General features: G+C 51.1%; 1 protein-coding gene across 2 annotated transcripts; it reads right to left on the bottom strand.

Moving 5' to 3' along the window:
- Positions 1-789: 789 nt before the first annotated feature.
- On the bottom strand, positions 790-19539 carry AHNAK (AHNAK nucleoprotein; the record flags this gene model as incomplete). Of its 2 annotated transcripts, XM_084234697.1 has the most annotated exons (6): positions 790-10971; positions 11362-11562; positions 11746-14313; positions 14704-17841; positions 18799-18986; positions 19383-19539. In XM_084234697.1, 6 exons carry the CDS (start codon positions 19537-19539, stop codon positions 790-792), a joined length of 16434 nt encoding a protein of 5477 aa, XP_084090823.1. The 2 variants fall into 2 exon arrangements, with proteins under 2 accessions (XP_084090823.1, XP_084090822.1); XM_084234696.1 differs by having other exon boundaries at positions 790-12222; positions 12412-13178; positions 13341-17841.
- Between the last annotated feature and the right edge of the window lie 1090 nt (positions 19540-20629).

Here is a 20629-nt window from a genome sequence, read left to right as displayed (position 1 = left end):
TCATTTAAACTGCCATTAAAGTGCTGGAAAATTTCTTAATCATTAGTTCATTTATTATAAGCCAGACCTGACAGGAACATGGCGGTCTTGAAGAAAAACTTCTCCAACAATGCACAGAATGGAAGCCCCTCACGTTGAGCTGGCTGGCTGGACAATTTGCAAACAGATTCTAATTCCCTCTCACTGTGAGCACCAAACTGGCTTGGGACCACCACCCTCCCGGGGAAAAAGCAACATTAGAGAGCTCTAGAAACACCCACACGCCCCACCGGCAGCGGGTCTCAGCCATCTTTGGGCGTTTGCTGTCCAAGAAGAGCCACTCTTCAAGAAACAGAGAGCTGACCTCTTGTCCGGCCTTCTACCCCACCCCACCCTTACTAACAAACCCCCCAAAAGTCATTACAATGAAAAAAATGGGTTTCCATTACCCCAACACTAATAATGTTCAGTAAAAATGAGAATAATAAACACAAAAGCTTGCTTAGTAAACAATAGTTCTCAGCATTTAATGCAAAAAAAAAAAAAAAAAAAACCAAAAACAAACAACTGAAATCTCAAGGCAAATACTGCTGAACTTGCACCTGGGCTGGAGGACTTGTAACTCTTTACCCCTCTGTCAAGCTCCAGGAGCCGAGAGGCGGTTGGTTCTTCAGTGCTTGCCGCTGGGAGAGGCAAGATCTTTGCATTATTGCTGAGGCTGTCGGTGTGTTTCTCTTTGCAGTTTATATACAAACACACCCAAGGCTGATGTATTTTATATATATATATGTACACACCCTCGGCGGCCCACTACTCTTTCTTCGTGGAGACCGATAGCTCCACCTCCGGCAGCTGGATGCCAACCTTCGTTCCACTGTCGTTGCTGGAAGAAGATGACAGGCGGGACTTCTTAGAGGCCAAGGACACTCCGCTCCCTTGCAACTTGCCGGCCTCCTCGTCGCTCCCGGTGACCTCGTAATGACCTTTGCTCTTTGACCCCAATCCACCAAAGGTACCAAACTTCAGCTTCCCCTGTTTCCCTTTGACTTTCCCACCTTCCACCAACACTTCGCCACCTTCAAATTCCAAAGTTCCGGTCGGGGTGGAAGGCGCAGAGAATTCCCTCTCGTCACTGAAGGAATTGGAGCGGTGCCGGGGCTTCTTACTCTTAAATAAGGAGAATTTGCCCTTGGGAGATGATGCCTCAGCCTCGACCTCTCCTTCCAGGGAGCCCAGACTGGCCTTCGAGCTCTTCAGGTCACCTTTGGACCCTGAGATGGAGGCTTCCGGCGAGCCTGTGGCACCTCCTTTCCCTTTAGGTTTGGAAAAATTAAATTTGGGCATTTTGATTTTGGACTTCTTAAGTTTGCCGTCGGCCTCATCCCACTCGCTCTCTCCAGCAGCCGCCTGGACACTGGCTTCCGCTTTAGGGAAGTTGATATCCACCCCCACTTCTCTGCCAACCAGCTCACGGCCAGAGAAGGTGAACTTGGGGATCTTCATCTTGGGGAATGTTACCTTTCCAGATCCACTTTCCAAGTGAGCTTGAGGCCCAGACACACCCAGCCCAGGACCCTGGAGTCCAACCTGCCCTCCTTTGACACCTCCTTCTACCTTTGGTCCTGAGCAATGAAGTCCTCCAGCAAATCTGGGGGCATCCACGTTGACAGCAGGTCCTTTCCACTCAACACCGGAACTTTTGATGTTCATATGCCCTTCGCCCAGGCTGATGTCTGGAGTGCTGACACCCCCTGAAACATCCACACCACCTTTGATCTTGGGGCCCTTCAAGCTGACACCAAACTCTGATTCAGGAGCAGCCATACTCAATGAAGGCCCCTTCACACTGATGTCAGGAGCAGCCCCGTGGAAACCTAAGCCTGACCCTTTCAGATCACCCTTGATTTCAGGACCAGAGAGCTGCCCTGTTGGGAGTTTCACGTTCACCCCAGGCATCTGGAGGCTTCCGTCCAGGCCTTGCACACTGACGCCAGGGAGACTTCCTCCAACTATCGGGCCTTTCATCTCGCCACTGGCTCCGAAGCTCCCTTTCACTTTTGGTCCTTCCAAGCTTAAGTCCACATCTGGTGCTGAGATCTGAGGCCCTTTCAGGCTCAGGCCTGGCCCCTTGAGCTCTCCGGTGACTTGTGGCCCGTGGATGCCGACATCCAAGTCAGACCCTGGGGTGGAGATGCCAAATTGAGGCAGCTTCATCTGAGGAAGTTTGATGCCACCTTCTGGTGCCTCCAAGCTGAGATCGGGGCCACCGACTGACACTTTAGGGCACTTGACATCACCAGAGACAGCCAGGTCTCCCTGCAGGCTTGGTCCCTTCAGGGTCACCTCTGGTGCAGCAACATTCACGGATGACATGACATCGATTCCTGGCAATTTCACCTTCCCACTGCCACCTTTGAGGTCAAGTCCTGGGGCCTGCATCTTCAGGCTTGGGACAGAGGCATCCAGATCTCCCTTCAGACTTGGTCCCTTCAAGTTCAGGTCAAGGTCAGGCCCTGAGACTTTTGGCATAGAGAGGTTCACCGAAGGTAAGTCTACTTTTGGCCCTTTCAGAGATACATCAGGCCCTTCGAGCTTAACATCTGGTGCACTCAAGCCTCCTTCAAGAGAGGGCAGCTGGACCTCAGCACCTCCACCTTCCATTTTCAGACCAGGGACACCAATCTTGGGCATCGAAAACTTGGGGAACTTGATTTTCGATTCTGGACCTTGCAGGTCTATGTCTGGTCCTTCCAGCCCCACACCTGGGACCTCCCCCTTTATCTTTGGGCCTTTCAAGTTAACGTTCACTTCAGGGATGGAGACTTGAGGGGCAGAGATGCCAAATGACGGAGTTTTGACCTTAGCATCTGGGCCTTCGATGTTGATGCCAGATGCATCCAAGTTTGCCTGCACCCTGGGGCCCTTCAGATCACCCTCTATTTTTGGCCCTGACACTTCCACATCTGGCATCTTGAACTTAGGAGCCTTCAGCTTGATATCAGGACCTTCCACATTAATCCCTGGTGAAGAAATATCCAGATCGGGTGCCTGGATTTCACCCTCTATTTTGGGGCTAGGGAGAGGGGCCTCTGCTTTAAATTTAGGTGATTTAATGTCAAATTCTACATCGGGAAAGTACATCTTTCCAAACATAGTTTTTTTGGTTTTGGGAGATTTCACATCAACTTTAAGAGAGGCATCCGGCCCTGCGAGATTAACATCAACATCAGGAGTCTGGAGACTGGCGTCAATTTCACCCCCAGGAACATTCAAATCAAATCCCTGCTTTTTGGCCTTCATTTTAGGACCACTCATGTGAATTTTTGGCATTTTAAACTTACTTTTCTTGCCCTTGCCACCAACACTAATTTCAGGTGTCTCAACGTTGAGCTCTGCCTCCGGAACAGTCACTTCCAGCGAAGGTGATTTGATGTCAGCTTTGGGGCTTTTGGCCCCAAATCCAAACTTGGGTTTCTTAAATTTGGGGACTTTCACATCTGGTCCCTCAATGTTCATATCTGGGGTCTCCATGTGTACATCTAAGCTTGGAGCTTCTAAATCAACTTTGGGCCCCTTGAGGTCCAGTTCACCACCTTCTAACTTGGGACCAGAAATTCCAATTTTGGGAGCTTTGAGATGCAAATCAATATCAGGAGCAGTTATTTTAGGGGCAGATATATCCAATGAAGGCATCTTCAAATGTGGGCCACTGAGTTTGGCATCAGGGCCTTCAAAATCCAGACCTGGGCCTTTAAGGTCAACTTCTGGGCCTTTGAAAGCACCCTCAATCTTAGGAACAGAAACATCAAAATCTCCTTTTACTTTAGGTCCTTTCAATTCCAGGTCAACATCAGGCATGGAGATCTTGGGAGCTTTGATATTTATCTCGGGCATCTTGAACTTGGGCCCCTTCAGTTTTGCATCTGGACCTTCAATATTCACATCTGGAACATCAATGTCCACCTTGGGGCCTGAGATGTCAATGTCAGCCTTGGGCAGGTTCACATCCACTTCCGGACCCTCTCCTTTGAAGCCGGGCATGCCGAATTTGGGCATTTTCACTTTGGGCATCTTCAGGTGCCAGTCTGGGCCATGGACGTCCACATCTGGGACATCAATATCTACTTTGGGGCCCTTGATGTCAACTTCAGGGCCCTTGAGGTCACCTTCCACTTTCGGCAGAGAAAGGTCCACATCACCCTTCACCTTCGGGCCCTTCAGATTCAGGTCAACTTCAGGCATGGAAATCTTGGGGGCCTTGAGGTGCAGGTCAGGCATTTTAAACTTGGGACCCTTGAGTTTCCCTTCTGGACCATGAATGTCAAAGTCGGGAGTGTCTATGTCCAACTTGGGGCCTTTAATATCCACTTTGGGGCCTTTCAGATCTCCTTCCAATTTAGGAGCAGAAATGTCCAAATCTCCTTTGACCTTAGGACCTTTCAAGTTCAAATCAATGTCACTCATGGAAATTTGTGGGGTTTTGAAATGGACATCAGGTATCTTGAATTTGGGACCTTTGAGATGCCCTTCAGGAACTTCAATGTCCACTCCTGGCCCTTTCAGATCCCCTTCTAGCTTAGGTAGTGAAAGATCCACATCCCCCTTGACCTTTGGCCCTTTCAGATTTAAGTCAAGGTCAGGCATGGAGATCTTGGGGGCTTTGATGTGCATCTCTGGCATCTTAAATTTGGGGCCCTTCAGTTTTCCTTCTGGACCTTCAATGTTGATATCAGGACTGTCTATGTCCAATTTGGGGGCTTTTATGTCAATTTCAGGGCCCTTGAGCTCACCTTCCACTTTGGGAAGAGAGACACCCACATCACCCTTCACTTTAGGGCCCTTCAAGTTAAAATCAAGATCGGGCATGGAGATCTTGGGGGCTTTGATGTTCATCTCGGGCATCTTGAACTTGGGCCCCTTCAGTTTTGCATCAGGACCTTCAATATTCACATCGGGAGCATCAATGTCCACCTTGGGGCCAGAGATGTCAATGTCAGCCTTTGGCAAGCTCACGTCCACTTCTGGGCCCTCTGCCTTGAAGCCAGGCATGCCAAACTTGGGCATTTTCACTTTGGGCATCTTCAGGTGCCAGTCTGGGCCATGGATGCCCACATCTGGGGTGTCAATGTCCACTTTGGGGCCCTTGATGTCAATTTCAGGGCCCTTGAGGTCACCTTCCACCTTTGGCAGGGAAACATCCACATCACCCTTCACCTTGGGACCTTTCAGGTGCAAATCAATATCAGGCATGGAGATCTTGGGAGCTTTGATGTTCATCTCGGGCATCTTGAACTTGGGCCCCTTCAGTTTTGCATCAGGACCTTCAATATTCACATCTGGAACATCAATGTCCACCTTGGGGCCTGAGATGTCAATGTCAGCCTTGGGCAGGTTCACGTCCACTTCTGGACCCTCTCCTTTGAAGCCGGGCATGCCGAATTTGGGCATTTTCACTTTGGGCATCTTCAGGTGCCAGTCTGGCCCATGGACGTCCACATCTGGGACATCAATATCTACTTTGGGGCCCTTGATGTCAACTTCAGGGCCCTTGAGGTCACCTTCCACTTTCGGCAGAGAAAGGTCCACATCACCCTTCACCTTCGGGCCCTTCAGATTCAGGTCAACTTCAGGCATGGAAATCTTGGGGGCCTTGAGGTGCAGGTCAGGCATTTTAAACTTGGGGCCCTTCAGTTTTGCATCTGGACCTTCAATATTCACATCTGGAACATCAATGTCCACCTTGGGTCCAGAGATGTCAATGTCAGCCTTGGGCAGGTTCACATCCACTTCCGGGCCCTCTGCCTTGAAGCCGGGCATGCCGAACTTGGGCATTTTCATCTTGGGCATCTTCAGGTGCCAGTCTGGACCATGAACATCCACATCTGGGGTGTCAATGTCCACTTTGGGGCCCTTGATGTCAATTTCAGGGCCCTTGAGGTCACCTTCCACCTTTGGCAGGGAAAGGTCCACATCACCCTTCACCTTGGGACCTTTCAGGTGCAAATCAATGTCAGGCATGGAGATCTTGGGGGCTTTGATGTTCATCTCGGGCATCTTGAACTTGGACCCCTTCAGTTTTGCATCAGGACCTTCAATATTCACATCTGGAACATCAATGTCCACTTTGGGACCTGAGATGTCAATGTCAGCCTTGGGCAGGTTCACATCCACATCCGGACCCTCTCCTTTGAAGCCAGGCATGCCGAACTTGGGCATTTTTATCTTGGGCATCTTCAGGTGCCAGTCTGGGCCATGCACGTCCACATCTGGAGCATCAATATCCACTTTGGGGCCCTTGATGTCAATTTCAGGGCCCTTGAGGTCACCTTCCACCTTTGGCAGAGAAACATCCACATCACCTTTGACTTTAGGGCCTTTCAGGTGTAAATCAATGTCAGGCATGGAGATTTTGGGGGCTTTGATGTTCATCTCGGGCATCTTGAACTTGGGCCCCTTCAGTTTTGCATCAGGACCTTCAATATTCACATCTGGAACATCAATGTCCACTTTGGGGCCTGAGATGTCAATGTCAGCCTTGGGCAGGTTCACATCCACATCCGGACCCTCTCCTTTGAAGCCAGGCATGCCGAACTTGGGCATTTTTATCTTGGGCATCTTCAGGTGCCAGTCTGGGCCATGCACGTCCACATCTGGGGCATCAATATCCACTTTGGGCCCTTTGATATAAATCTCAGGACCTTTTAGATCCCCTTCAATTTTTGGCAGGGAAACATCCACATCACCCTTCATCTTAGGGCCCTTCAAGTTTAAGTCAAGGTCAGGCATGGAGATCTTGGGAGCCTTTATGTGCATCTCTGGCATCTTGAATTTGGGTCCCTTCAGTTTGCCCTCTGGACCTTCAATGTTAATATCAGGAGTGTCAATGTCTACTTTGGGGCCCTTGATGTCCAATTCTGGACCTTTTAGGTCACCTTCCACTTTGGGGAAAGACATGTCCACATCACCCTTCATTTTGGGACCCTTCAGGTTCAGGTCAAGATCAGGCATAGAGATTTTGGGGGCTTTGATGTTCATCTCAGGCATCTTGAATTTGGGGCCCTTCAATTTTGCATCTGGACCTTCAATATTCACATCTGGAGCAGTAATGTCCACTTTTGGCCCTGAAATATCAATGTCAGCTTTAGGGAGTGTAACATCCACTTCCGGGCCCTCTCCTTTGAAGCCAGGCATGCCAAACTTAGGCATTTTCATCTTGGGCATCTTCAGGTGCCAGTCTGGTCCTTGAACATCCACATCTGGGGCATCAAGGTCCACTTTGGGGCCTTTGATATCAACCTCTGGTCCTTTCAGGTTCCCTTCTACTTTGGGCAGAGAAACATCCACCTCACCTTTCACCTTGGGGCCCTTCAAGTTTAAATCAATATCAGGCATAGAGATCTTGGGAGCTTTGATATTGATATCAGGCATCTTGAGTTTGGGGCCTTTTAAGCCTCCTTCTAAGCCTTCCACATTGATTTCTGGGCCTTCAATGTCCAAACCAGGACCCTCTATGTTGATATCTCCTTTTGGGAGCTCCACAGTCATGTCTGGGGCTTCTGCTTTTAAGCTGGGGACTCCGAACTTGGGCATTTTCATCTTAGGCATTTTCACGTTCCATTCTGGACCATGAACATCCACATCAGGTGCATCCAGGTGAACGTCAGGTGCCTTTACATCCAGTTTGGGCCCTTTCAAGTCTCCTTCTAAATTAGGCCCTACAACATCCAAGTCGCCTTTGACCTTTGGTCCTTTCAGATTTAACTCCACATCAGGCATAGAAACTTTAGGGGATGAAATACTCAGGAAAGGCATTTTGAACTTGGATCCTTTCACTTTTCCTTGGACCTCAACATCAGGAGCATTAATATCAACCTTTGGACCTGTTACATCAATATCTGGCTTTTTAACTTTGACATCAACCTCAGGTGTCTGAACTTTGGAGCCTGAAAAATTAAATTTGGGAAGCTTAAAACGAGACTTCTTCGACTTTCCTTCAATGTTGACCTTGGGAGCAGAAATGTCCAATTCAGGGCCCTTTATATCCAACTTGGGAGCTTTAATGTCACCTTCCAATTTGGGTCCAGAAACATCAATATCTCCCTTGGGCTTCGAGCCTTTTAAATTTAGGTCAATTTCTGGCATAGAGATCTTGGGCATGTTCATATGCATGTCAGGCATCTTCAGCTTTGGACCTTTCAATTTACCTTCTGGGCCATGAATGTCAACATCTGGTACATCAATATCTATCTTTGGACCCTTGACATCAAGAGTCGGCCCTTTCAAATCACCTTCGACACTTAGAAGTGACACATCCACCTCACCTTTCATTTTGGGACCTTTAAGATTAAGGTCCAAATCTGGCATAGATATCTTGGGGGCTTTGATGTTCATTTCTGGCATCTTGAACTTGGGACCTTTTAGTTTTGCATCTGGACCTTCAATGTTGACATCTGGACCTTCAATGTCCACCTTGGGGCCTGAGATATCAATGTCAGCCTTGGGCAGGTTCACGTCTACTTCTGGGCCCTCTGCTTTGAAGCCAGGCATGCCGAACTTGGGCATTTTCATCTTGGGCATCTTCAGGTGCCAGTCTGGACCATGGACATCCACATCTGGGGTGTCAATGTCCACTTTGGGGCCTTTAATATCCACTTCAGGAACTTTAATCTCACCTTCCACTTTTGGCAAAGATAAATCCACATCACCCTTCACCTTGGGGCCCTTCAGATTAATATCAATGTCAGGCATGGAGATCTTGGGAGCTTTGATGTTCATCTCAGGCATCTTGAACTTGGGGCCCTTCAGTTTTGCATCTGGACCTTCAATATTCACATCGGGAACATCAATGTCCACCTTGGGGCCTGAGATGTCAATGTCAGCCTTGGGCAAGCTCACGTCCACTTCCGGGCCCTCTGCCTTGAAGCCAGGCATGCCGAATTTGGGCATTTTTATCTTGGGCATCTTCAGGTGCCAGTCTGGACCATGAACATCCACATCTGGGGTGTCAATGTCCACTTTGGGGCCCTTGATGTCAATTTCAGGGCCCTTGAGGTCACCTTCCACCTTTGGCAGGGAAACATCCACATCACCCTTCACCTTGGGACCTTTCAGGTGCAAATCAATATCAGGCATGGAGATCTTGGGAGCTTTGATGTTCATCTCGGGCATCTTGAACTTGGGCCCCTTCAGTTTTGCATCAGGACCTTCAATATTCACATCTGGAACATCAATGTCCACTTTGGGGCCTGAGATGTCAATGTCAGCCTTGGGCAGGTTCACGTCCACTTCCGGGCCCTCTGCCTTGAAGCCAGGCATGCCAAACTTGGGCATTTTCACTTTGGGCATCTTCAGGTGCCAGTCTGGGCCATGGATGCCCACATCTGGGGTGTCAATGTCCACTTTGGGGCCCTTGATGTCAATTTCAGGGCCCTTGAGGTCACCTTCCACCTTTGGCAGGGAAACATCCACATCTCCCTTCACCTTGGGACCTTTCAGGTTTAAGTCAATGTCAGGCATGGAGATCTTAGGGGCTTTGATGTTCATCTCAGGCATCTTGAACTTAGGACCTTTCAACTTTCCTTCTGGTCCTTCAATATTAACATCAGGGCCTTCAAAGTCCACCTTAGGGCCTGAAATGTCGATGTCAGCCTTGGGCAGGCTCACGTCCACTTCTGGACCCTCTGCCTTGAAGCCAGGCATGCCGAACTTGGGCATTTTCATCTTGGGCATCTTCAGGTGCCAGTCTGGGCCATGGACTTCAGGAGCATTTATGTCTACTTTAGGTCCCTTGATGTTTACATCTGGTACTTTAATTTTTCCTTCTACCTCTGGCACAGAGACATCTACATCCCCCTTGATTTTGGGTCCTTTCAGATTTAGGTCCACATCAGGCATAGAAATATTTGGTGCTTTGAGATGCATTTCAGGCATCTTGAACTTGGGGCCTTTCAATTTGCCCTCTGGCCCTTCAACATCGATATCTGGCCCTTTGAGATCACCTTCCAGTTTAGGAATATCTACATCCATCTCTCCCTTTATCTTGGGGCTTTTTAAGTGTAGATCAATGTCTGGCATGGAGATTTTGGGCGTTTTAAAGTGCATGTCTGGCATCTTAAACTTCGGACTTTTCCATTTGCCATCTGGGCCTTCCGCAGCTACATCTGGCATGTCCACATCCAATTTGGGGCCCTTAATATCAAGTTCTGGACCCTTTAACTCTCCCTCCAGCTTTGGGGCAGAAACATCTAGGTCACCTTTAATTTTAGGCCCCTTTAAGTTGAAATCAACATCAGGCATGGAGATCTTAGGGGCATGAAAGTGCATCTCAGGCATCTTGAATTTCGGGCCTTTCAGTTTTCCCTCTGGACCCTCAATGTTCACATCGGGGACTTCAATGTCCACCTTGGGTCCAGAGATGTCAAGGTCAGCCTTGGGCAGGTTCACGTCCACTTCTGGCCCCTCTGCTTTGAAGCCAGGCATGCTGAACTTGGGCATCTTCATCTTGGGCATCTTCAGGTGCCAGTCTGGCCCATGGACATCCACATCTGGGGCATTGATGTCCACTTTGGGTCCTTTGATGTCCACATCTGGCACTTTCATTTCACCTTCTATCTTGGGCACAGACACATTCACATCCACGTCCCCCTTGACTTTGGGGCCTTTCATGTGCAAGTCCACATCAGGCATGGAGATCTTAGGGGTCTTGAAGTGCATCTCAGGCATCTTGAACTTCGGGCCTTTCAACTTTGCATCAGGACATTCCAGATCAACATCAGGCATCTCCACATCCACGCTGGGACCCTTCAAATCTCCCTCCAGTTTTGGCACAGACACATCCACATCCCCCTTGACTTTGGGGCCTTTCAAGTGCAAGTCCACATCAGGCATGGAGATCTTGGGTGCCTTGAAGTGCATGTCTGGCATCTTAAACTTATGCCCCTTCAGTTTTGCATCTGGACATTCAAGATTCACATCTGGAGCTTCAATGTCCACCTTGGGTCCAGAGATGTCAAGGTCAGCCTTGGGCAGGTTCACGTCCACTTCTGGCCCCTCTGCTTTGAAGCCAGGCATGCTGAACTTGGGCATCTTCATCTTGGGCATCTTCAGGTGCCAGTCTGGCCCATGGACATCCACATCTGGGGCATTGATGTCCACTTTGGGTCCTTTGATGTCCACATCTGGCACTTTCATTTCACCTTCTATCTTGGGCACAGACACATTCACGTCCACGTCCCCTTTGACTTTGGGGCCTTTCAAGTGCAAGTCCACATCAGGCATGGAGATCTTGGGGGTCTTGAAGTGCATCTCAGGCATCTTGAACTTCGGGCCTTTCAACTTTGCTTCGGGACATTCCAAATTGACATCAGGCATCTCCACATCCACGCTGGGACCCTTCAAATCTCCCTCCAGTTTTGGCACAGACACATCCACATCCCCCTTGACTTTGGGGCCTTTCAAGTGCAAGTCCACATCAGGCATGGAGATCTTGGGTGCCTTGAAGTGCATGTCTGGCATCTTAAACTTATGCCCCTTCAGTTTTGCATCTGGACATTCAAGATTCACATCTGGAGCTTCAATGTCCACCTTGGGTCCAGAGATGTCAAGGTCAGCCTTGGGCAGGTTCACGTCCACTTCTGGCCCCTCTGCTTTGAAGCCAGGCATGCTGAACTTGGGCATCTTCATCTTGGGCATCTTCAGGTGCCAGTCCGGACCTTGAACGTCCACATCTGGGGCACTGATGTCCACTTTGGGTCCTTTGATGTCCACATCCGGCACTTTCATTTCACCTTCTATCTTGGGCACAGACACATTCACGTCCACGTCCCCTTTGACTTTGGGGCCTTTCAAGTGCAAGTCCACATCAGGCATGGAGATCTTGGGAGTCTTGAAGTGCATGTCTGGCATCTTGAACTTGGGGCCTTTCAACTTTGCATCAGGACATTCAAGATTCACATCAGGCATCTCCACGTCCACGCTGGGACCTTTGATATCAACCTGCGGGCCTTTGAGATCACCTTCTAGTTCTGGCACAGAAACATCTATCTCTCCTTTCAGTTTGGGTCCCTTCAAATTCAAGTCCACATCAGGCATGGATATCTTGTGAGATTTGATATTTAACTTAGGCATCTTGAATTTAGAGCCTTTTAATTTTCCTTCTGGACTTTCAATATCCACATCAGGAACATCAATGTCCACTTTGGGGCCAGAAACATCCAGATCAGCTTTGGGCAGGCTCACATCAACCTCCGGGCCTTCTGCTTTGAAGCCAGGCATGTTGAACTTGGGCATCTTCATCTTGGGCATCTTCAGGTGCCAATCTGGCCCATGGACGTCCACATCTGGGGCACTGATGTCCACTTTGGGTCCTTTGATGTCCACATCCGGCACTTTCATTTCACCTTCTATCTTGGGCACAGACACATCCACGTCCACGTCCCCTTTGACTTTGGGGCCTTTTAAGTGCAAGTCCACATCAGGCATGGAGAGCTTGGGGGTCTTGAAGTGCATCTCAGGCATCTTGAACTTGGGGCCTTTCAACTTTCCTTCTGGGCATTCAATATCAATATCACCAACATCCATATCCATCTTAGGGGCTTTTATATCAATTTCAGGACCTTTCAAATCACCTTCCACTTTAGGAAGGGAAACACTTACATCAGTTTTCAGTTTAGGGGTTTTCAGATTAAGTCCAACATCAGGCATAGAAATTTTGTGTGTCTGTATATTCACGTTTGGCATCTTGAACTTGGGGCCCTTCAGTTTTCCCTCTGGCCCTTCAATGTTCACATCTGGAACTTCAATGTCCACCTTGGGGCCTGAGACATCCATGTCAGCCTCAGGCAGGTTCACATCCACATCCGGGCCCTCTCCTTTGAAGCCAGGCATGCTGAACTTGGGCATTTTCACTTTGGGCATCTTCAGGTGCCAGTCTGGGCCATGAACTCCCACATCTGGTGCATTAATGTCCACTTTGGGGCCTTTAATGCTGACATCAGGAGCTTTTATCTCTCCTTCAACTTTTGGAACTGTAACATCATAATCGCCTTTGATTTTGGAACCTTTTAAATTCAAACTAACATCTGGCATGGATATCTTCTGAGATTTTATGTTCATTTCTGGCATCTTAAACTTCGGGCTTTTTAGTTTTGCATCAGGACCTTCAATATTCACATCTGGAACTTCAATGTCCACCTTAGGACCTGAGATGCCCAGGTCAGCCTTGGGCAGGTTCACGTCCACTTCTGGACCCTCCGCTTTGAAGCCAGGCATGCCGAACTTGGGCATCTTCATCTTGGGCATCTTCAGATGCCAGTCTGGGCCATGGACATCCACCTCTGGGACACTGACATCGACTTTGGGGCCTTTAACATCAACATCGGGCACTTTCATTTCACCTTCTACATCAGGCAAAGACACATCCATATCTCCCTTCAGTTTTGGCCCCTTAAGATTCAGGTTTACGTCAGGCATGGAGATTTTGGGGGCCTTGAAGTGCATCTCAGGCATCTTAAACTTAGGGCCCTTCAGTTTTCCTTCTGGACCCTCAAGGCTCACATCAGGTCCTTCAATGTCCACCTTAGGTCCAGAGATGTCAATATCAGCCTTGGGCAGACTCACATCTACTTCTGGGCCCTCTGCTTTAACTCCAGGCACACTGAACTTGGGCATTTTCATCTTGGGCATCTTCAGGTGCCAGTCTGGACCTTGGACATCCACATCTGGGGCACTGATGTCCACTTTGGGTCCTTTGATGTCCACATCCGGCACTTTCATTTCACCTTCTATCTTGGGCACAGACACATTCACGTCCACGTCCCCTTTGACTTTGGGGCCTTTCAAGTGCAAGTCCACATCAGGCATGGAGATCTTGGGGGCCTTGAAGTGCATCTCAGGCATCTTAAACTTGGGGCCCTTCAGTTTTCCTTCTGGACCCTCAAGGCTCACATCAGGTCCTTCAATGTCCACCTTAGGTCCAGAGATGTCAATATCAGCCTTGGGCAGACTCACATCCACTTCCGGGCCCTCTGCTTTAAATCCAGGCACACTGAACTTGGGCATTTTCATCTTGGGCATCTTCAGGTGCCAGTCTGGACCTTGGACATCCACATCTGGGGCACTGATGTCCACTTTGGGTCCTTTGATGTCCACATCCGGCACTTTCATTTCACCTTCTATCTTGGGCACAGACACATTCACGTCCATGTCCCCTTTGACTTTGGGGCCTTTCAAGTGCAAGTCCACATCAGGCATGGAGATCTTGGGTGCCTTGAAGTGCATCTCTGGCATCTTGAACTTGGGGCCCTTCAGCTTGCCATCTGGACCCTCAAGGCTCACCTCTGGAGCTTCAACATCAACTTTTGGTCCAGAAATGTCAATATCAGCCTTGGGCAGACTCAAGTCCACTTCCGGGCCCTCTGCTTTGACTCCAGGCACACTGAATTTGGGCATTTTCATCTTGGGCATCTTCAGGTGCAAGTCCGGACCTTGAACGTCCACATCTGGGGCACTGATGTCCACTTTGGGTCCTTTGATGTCCACATCCGGCACTTTCATTTCACCTTCTATTTTGGGCACAGACACATTCACGTCCACGTCCCCTTTGACTTTGGGGCCTTTCAAGTGCAAGTCCACATCAGGCATGGAGACCTTGGGTGCCTTGAAGTGCATCTCTGGCATCTTGAACTTGGGGCCCTTCAGCTTGCCATCTGGACCCTCAAGGCTCACATCTGGAGCTTCGATGTCCACCTTCGGTCCAGAGATGTCAATGTTAGCCTTGGGCAGGTTCACATCCACTTCCGGGCCCTCTGCTTTGAAGCTGGGCATGCCAAACTTGGGCATCTTCATCTTGGGCATCTTCAGGTTCCAGTCTGGGCCATGGACATCCACATCTGGGGTTTTAATGTCTACCTTGGGACCTTTGATGTCCACATCTGGAATTTTCATCTCAGCTTCTATTTTTGGTGCAGACACATCTAGAGTTCCTTTCACTTTGGGTCCTTTAAGATCCAGGTCAACATCTGGCAGAGACATCTTAGGAGCTTTAAAATGCATCTCAGGCATCTTAAACTTGGGGCTTTTCAACTTCCCTTCTGGTCCTTCAAGGCTCACATCTGGGGCACTGATATCCAGCTTGGGTGCAGAAGTGTCCACCTCAGCCTTTGGCAGGGTCACGTCTAATTCTGGGCCTTCTCCTTTAAGGCTGGGCATAGTGAATTTGGGCATTTTCATCTTTGGCATCTTTAAGTTCCAATCAGGTCCATGAACTTCAACATCTGGAGCACTGATATCTACTTTTGGCCCTTTCAAGTCCCCTTCCAGCTTTGGCACTGTGACATCGTATTCTCCCTTTACCGGGGGGCCTTTCATATGTAAGTTCACATCAGGCATGGAAATCTTTGGGGCCTTGATATTCACCTCAGGCACCTTAAACTTAGGACTCTTCAGCTTTCCTTCAGGGCCTTCAATATTCACATCTGGAGCATCAACATCCACCTTGGGGCCTGAGATGTCAATGTCAGCCTTCGGCAGGCTCACGTCCACTTCCGGACCCTCTGCCTTGAAGCCGGGCATGCCGAACTTGGGCATCTTCATCTTGGGCATTTTCAGGTGCCAATCTGGGCCATGAACTTCAACATCTGGAGCATCAATGTCCACTTTGGCACTTTTAAGCTCAACATCAGGAACTTTAATCTCACCTTCGACCTTTGGCCCTGTGACATCATATTCTCCTTTTACTTTAGGGCCCTTCAAGTGCAAGTCCACATCAGGCATGGAGATCTTCGGGGCTTTAATGTTCATCTCAGGCATCTTAAACTTGGGCCCTTTCAATTTCCCTTCCGGTGCCTCCATGGTCACATCTGGAGTGCTAATGTCTACCTTGGGCCCAGAGATGTCCACCTCAGCTTTGGGCAAGCTCATGTCCACTTCTGGGCCTTCTGCTTTGACTCCAGGCACACTGAACTTGGGCATCTTCATCTTGGGCATCTTCAGGTGCCAGTCTGGGCCATGGACGTCCACATCTGGGGCGCTGATGTCCACTTTGGGGCCTTTCATTTCACCTTCAAGTTTTGGCACCGTCACATCATACTCTCCCTTCACCTTTGTTCCTTTAACATGCAGATCCACGTCAGGGAGGGAAATCTTCGGTGTCTTGACACTCACTTCGGGCAGCTTAACATCAGGGCCTTTCAGCTTGCCTCCTGGCCCCTCTATGCTGACACTGGGGGCTTCCACATTGATCTTGGGTCCTGAGATACTGACATCTGCGTCTGGGCCTTCCCCTTTGACTCCTGGCGTGCTGAACTTGGGCATTTTCATCTTGGGCATCTTCAGGTGCCAGTCTGGGCCATGGACGTCCACATCGGGAACACTGACATCCACATTGGGACCTTTGATGTCAACTTCAGGGCCTTTGACTTTCCCTTCTACTTTTGGGAGTGTGACATCTACACCCCCTTTCATCTTAGGTGCAGCCACATTCAAGTCTACGTCTGCCATGGAGATCCTGCAGGTTCCTGCTTTCCCGGAAGGACCGCTAAGCTTTGCGCCTGTCAGAGTCCCCTCTAGGCTGGGTGTCTCGATGTCCACTTTGGAGCCTTTAACTGCCACCTGAGGGCCTTTCACATCACCTTGCACCCCAGGAGCAGAAACCTTAATATCTCCTTTCCGTTTCGGGGACCCAAGGCTCAGATCCACGTCCTGCATGGAGATTTTAGGTTTCTGAACAATCATTTCAGGACCTTTGACTTTAGTACCCTTCATCTTCCCTTCTAGCCCCCCAATAGCAACTTCAGGCAGGCTAACATCCCCAGATACCCCAGGGACAGTAACTTCACCTGTGGGCAGTGTCACATCCATGCCAGCTCCCTTAGAACCTGATGCAGAGAATTTGGGCACTTTCAACTTGGGCATATTCAGTTTGCCTCCAGGCCCCTGAATATCAACATCAGGGCCTTGAACTTCCACACTAGGGCTGGTGACATTGCCCTCAATTTTGGGAGCAGAGAGGTCAACTCCCAGGCTCCCCTGTGGCTTGGCACCCTTCAAGCCTAGCTCACCCTCAAGCGACGGCCCAGTGATCGAGGGGCCCTTCAGCTTCCCCTCAACATTGGCAGAGGGAGCAGTGAATTCTAGCTGAGGGGTCTGGATGTTCCCGCCAATGCTTAAGCCTGGCTTGCTGCCCTTGTGCCCCACAGAGAATTCAGGGGCAGACACACTCAGCCCTGACTCTGGAACCTGGCTCTCTGGCCCTGCTGAGATGCCAAATTTTGGCACCTGCATGGCAGGAATTTTGATTTTCCCATTATTGCCGCTCTCAAGACACAACCCCTGCCCCTCTACCACACCATCCCCAAGAGAAGACGAAAGGTCCACTCCTGGAATGTGGGTCCCTCCTTTGCCACCCAAGTCCATGCCCTTGGCATTGACACTGATGCCCGGACTTCCCACCTTAATCCCAGGAACGGTGACCTGAAGCTTCGAGTGGCCAGCGCCTGGAAGCTCTGGTCCAGAAGCAGAAATGGAGCCTGCTCGGATGTCCACAGAGCCCGTGGTTGGAGACGCCGGGCCCGAGCCTGAGGGCAGCCTGATCACTGTCTTCCCAGGCTGGGTCTCCACGTCCACAGTGGAGATTTCGGTCAGTTCGTGCCGTGGAATCTTGATCTTGAACTCAGGGCTGCTGATGTCGATGTCCTTGGCTCCTTCCCGGCCCGTCACGTCCACAGTGTAGGCCGTGACCCGTCTAGTCACCGTGATGGTGCGGCTCTGGGTCTCCCCAAGATCCCCTTCCACGCCGTCCTCCGACCTCAGCCGAGGTTTAATCTTGGTGGTGTAGATGCGCTGGTAGTCCTCGTCATCCCCACTCTGCAGAAAGACATGCCGCCAGGTTGCAGCAGAGCCCGCCCAAGGTACAGGTGCCTGGCCCCAGCCCAGCCGACCATGCGGTCGCCTGTCTCCCAAGAGGCTGGGGCCACCACTGAGGTCCACGGGAGGCCCAGGCGGAGCAGGGGGCGCAGGGGATGAAGAAAGGGTCCACATCATGGAGGGAAACAGAAATTATGTAGGGAAACTACAGGATGTAAAAAAACTCCTCTGGGGAGAGGAGGGCATAGACCCCTGGGCAGCCCGCTCTGGGACAAGGATTCTCAATCAATTCTAGATTCAAAACCGACCTGTCAGGCCCCAGGGAGCCTCCGGGGCAGCCAACAACCACCTCTGACCATCACCACCTCTGACCATCTCCATGCTGACTCGACACTTCAGCTCTTAGCTCTCAACTCAATGACTGGTGTGTTGGATCCAGAAGGTTCCCCAGGGGCCCGAGGGAAGCTTTTCTGAAACTGGTTGTGTGTGGGCTGGCACTTTCACTCTGAGGACCCATATTTGTTAAATAAACAAGCCATCACAAGGAGCAGACGGCGCCCTCCAGCCGGCAAGCCGCTTGCCTCTGACTCACAGAATGACCAGGCCTCTGGAAGCAGAAAAATGGTGTCTGTGAGCAAAGCCAGGCACCTGGGAAATCATTCCAAATTCCGGCAAAGCAGCTGACCTTCCTCCTGGCAGCCAGGACCAGACAGCTCGAGCCAGCTCCCATGCGGTGGCCCTCTGGAGAGACTGACGAAGACCCTGAGGGCAGCCATCAGCCACGTATCACAGGAGAGTGGGAATGAGTGGGCTGGCTCAACAGAGAGGCAGAGGGGTGTGGTCAGCAGAAGGAAGGACAGCAAGAGTCCGGGAGATGGACAGGAGGTTCAGAAGGTGGGACCAGCAGGAGGTGTGGCAGGGGAGCCCAAGCTGACGGGCGTGGGGAGGGGCACTCACCAGAACCACTTCCGAGCTGTGGGAGCTGACGACTTCATGGGTCCAAGTCTGGCCAGGTTCAGGGGAGCGGTCCCCCTTGCGGTGCAGCTTCAGGCCCACAGTGTGGTGCCCCATGGTGTTCAGCAGCTGTGTCACCTCATCTGACTGCAGGTTGTCAAAGTAGATGGTGGCCCCCACAATCTGGTCCCCTGAGCAAGGAGAGGCAAGAAGCAGTGAGCCCCCAGGGCCAGAGGGAAACCACATGGCCTCGGGCGCTCTGGCTCACACTGAATACATGTTTTGACCACCTTGCTCAGACCCGCTGTACAGATGAGGAAACTGAGGCTTAGAGAGAACAACTGACCTGCCCAAGCAGTGACCCCGTGAGTGCTGGAGACAGGACTTCGGACCATGTCTCCACCCTCCCACCCCCACCACCTCCCCCCAGAACCTCAAGCAAATGAGGGATGTAGAGTGGGCAGGGCAGGGCTTGGGCAGCAACCAGCCTGATGCTGCTGGGCCCAGGGCCTCCACAGCCACTTGCCCACCTTTGCCACCCTCACTCACACTGCCCAGCACCCAGCCCGAGTCCTGAGGCAACTCACCCTCCTTGACCACCCCCGTGCGGGCCGCAGGGGAGTTCCGCATCACCTCCTGCACAAAGACGCCATCATCCGTCTGAGTAATGGTCAGCCCGTGAGAACCACTGCCCTGCCAGTTGGGCAGCAGCAGCTCCCGGGTCTTCTCTTCCTCCTTCTCCATCTGGGATGAGGGAAGAAAATGGAGCTCAGGACGGTGGGGGTGAGTGGTCAGAGGGGAGGAGAAAGCCAGGCCCCGCTGGGGCAATCAGCTCCCCAGGAGTGGAGCGTTGTTCCCCCGGAAGAGGTGACCAGCCCCTCGGCACTTCCACCCAAGTCCTGCCCCCACTGAGGCCACCAGGGTCTCCATCTTCCCTCCTCCCAACACCTCTGCCCTCTCACCTCCCTGCCCACTACTGACCTTTTGCAGGTGTGGGTCGAGCTAAAGCCTTGCCAGGAGCCCGCCCCGTCTTCCTCTCTTCTCAGTCCCTCTCGTCAGTCTCAGTCACACAGCCTGGGGAGAAGTTCACAGCCATCTCGCTTCAAGTCCACAACCACTGGCTGGAAACCCCAACCAGCTGCCATGCAAGGGATGCTGGATGTTCTGCCCCCCCATGCCAGACCAAAACCCCAGCCCCCACTGCTGTCTCAATCCCATTGCAATGTGACTCCCCAGTCAAGCATGGTGGGAAGGAGGTTAGGGTAGGCCACGCTCAAGTTCAACTTCTGCCTGATGCGTCCAGCGGTGTGACACTGGCCGAGTCACTTAACCTCTCTGAGCCTCCATTGCCCTATCTGTGACCGTGGTGGGGACTAAAGACTCCTGCAAGAACTGGAGGACACAGAGCACGCCCAAGAGGCCCCGGCGCACCGGAGCGCCACAGCACCTGCATTCCCATCGGCTTTTTTGTTTCTGGAGGGAAACATTACTGTCCCCCACTTTACAAATGGGGAGACAGATTCAGAGAGGCCAATTTGCCCCCCACAACCAGAGATCAACGAGCTTGGGTAGCGCCGTGCTGATGTTACAGCCCTGCATCTGCCACGCTCCTGTGCCAGCTCAGGCTGCAGCTTTAACCAGTGTCAGGGCCCCTCCTGGGACAGGACAGACACTCCTCAGAGTGTCACCAGCAGTGCAGGCAAGTGGCAGCCTGAAAGCGGGGTGCCCTCCCTTCCCCAGAGACAATGACTCATGGTCACCCTGCCTAGCCCGGTCCTCAGGGCCAGGGGACCATCACAGCGAGGTGCTCCTCACAGCTCTGGGTGCTCGGCCA

This window comes from Talpa europaea (genome assembly GCF_964194135.1).
Source record: "Talpa europaea genome assembly, chromosome: 1".
Taxonomy (NCBI): Eukaryota; Metazoa; Chordata; class Mammalia; order Eulipotyphla; family Talpidae; genus Talpa; species Talpa europaea.
This window is presented reverse-complemented; position numbering and strand designations above follow the sequence as displayed.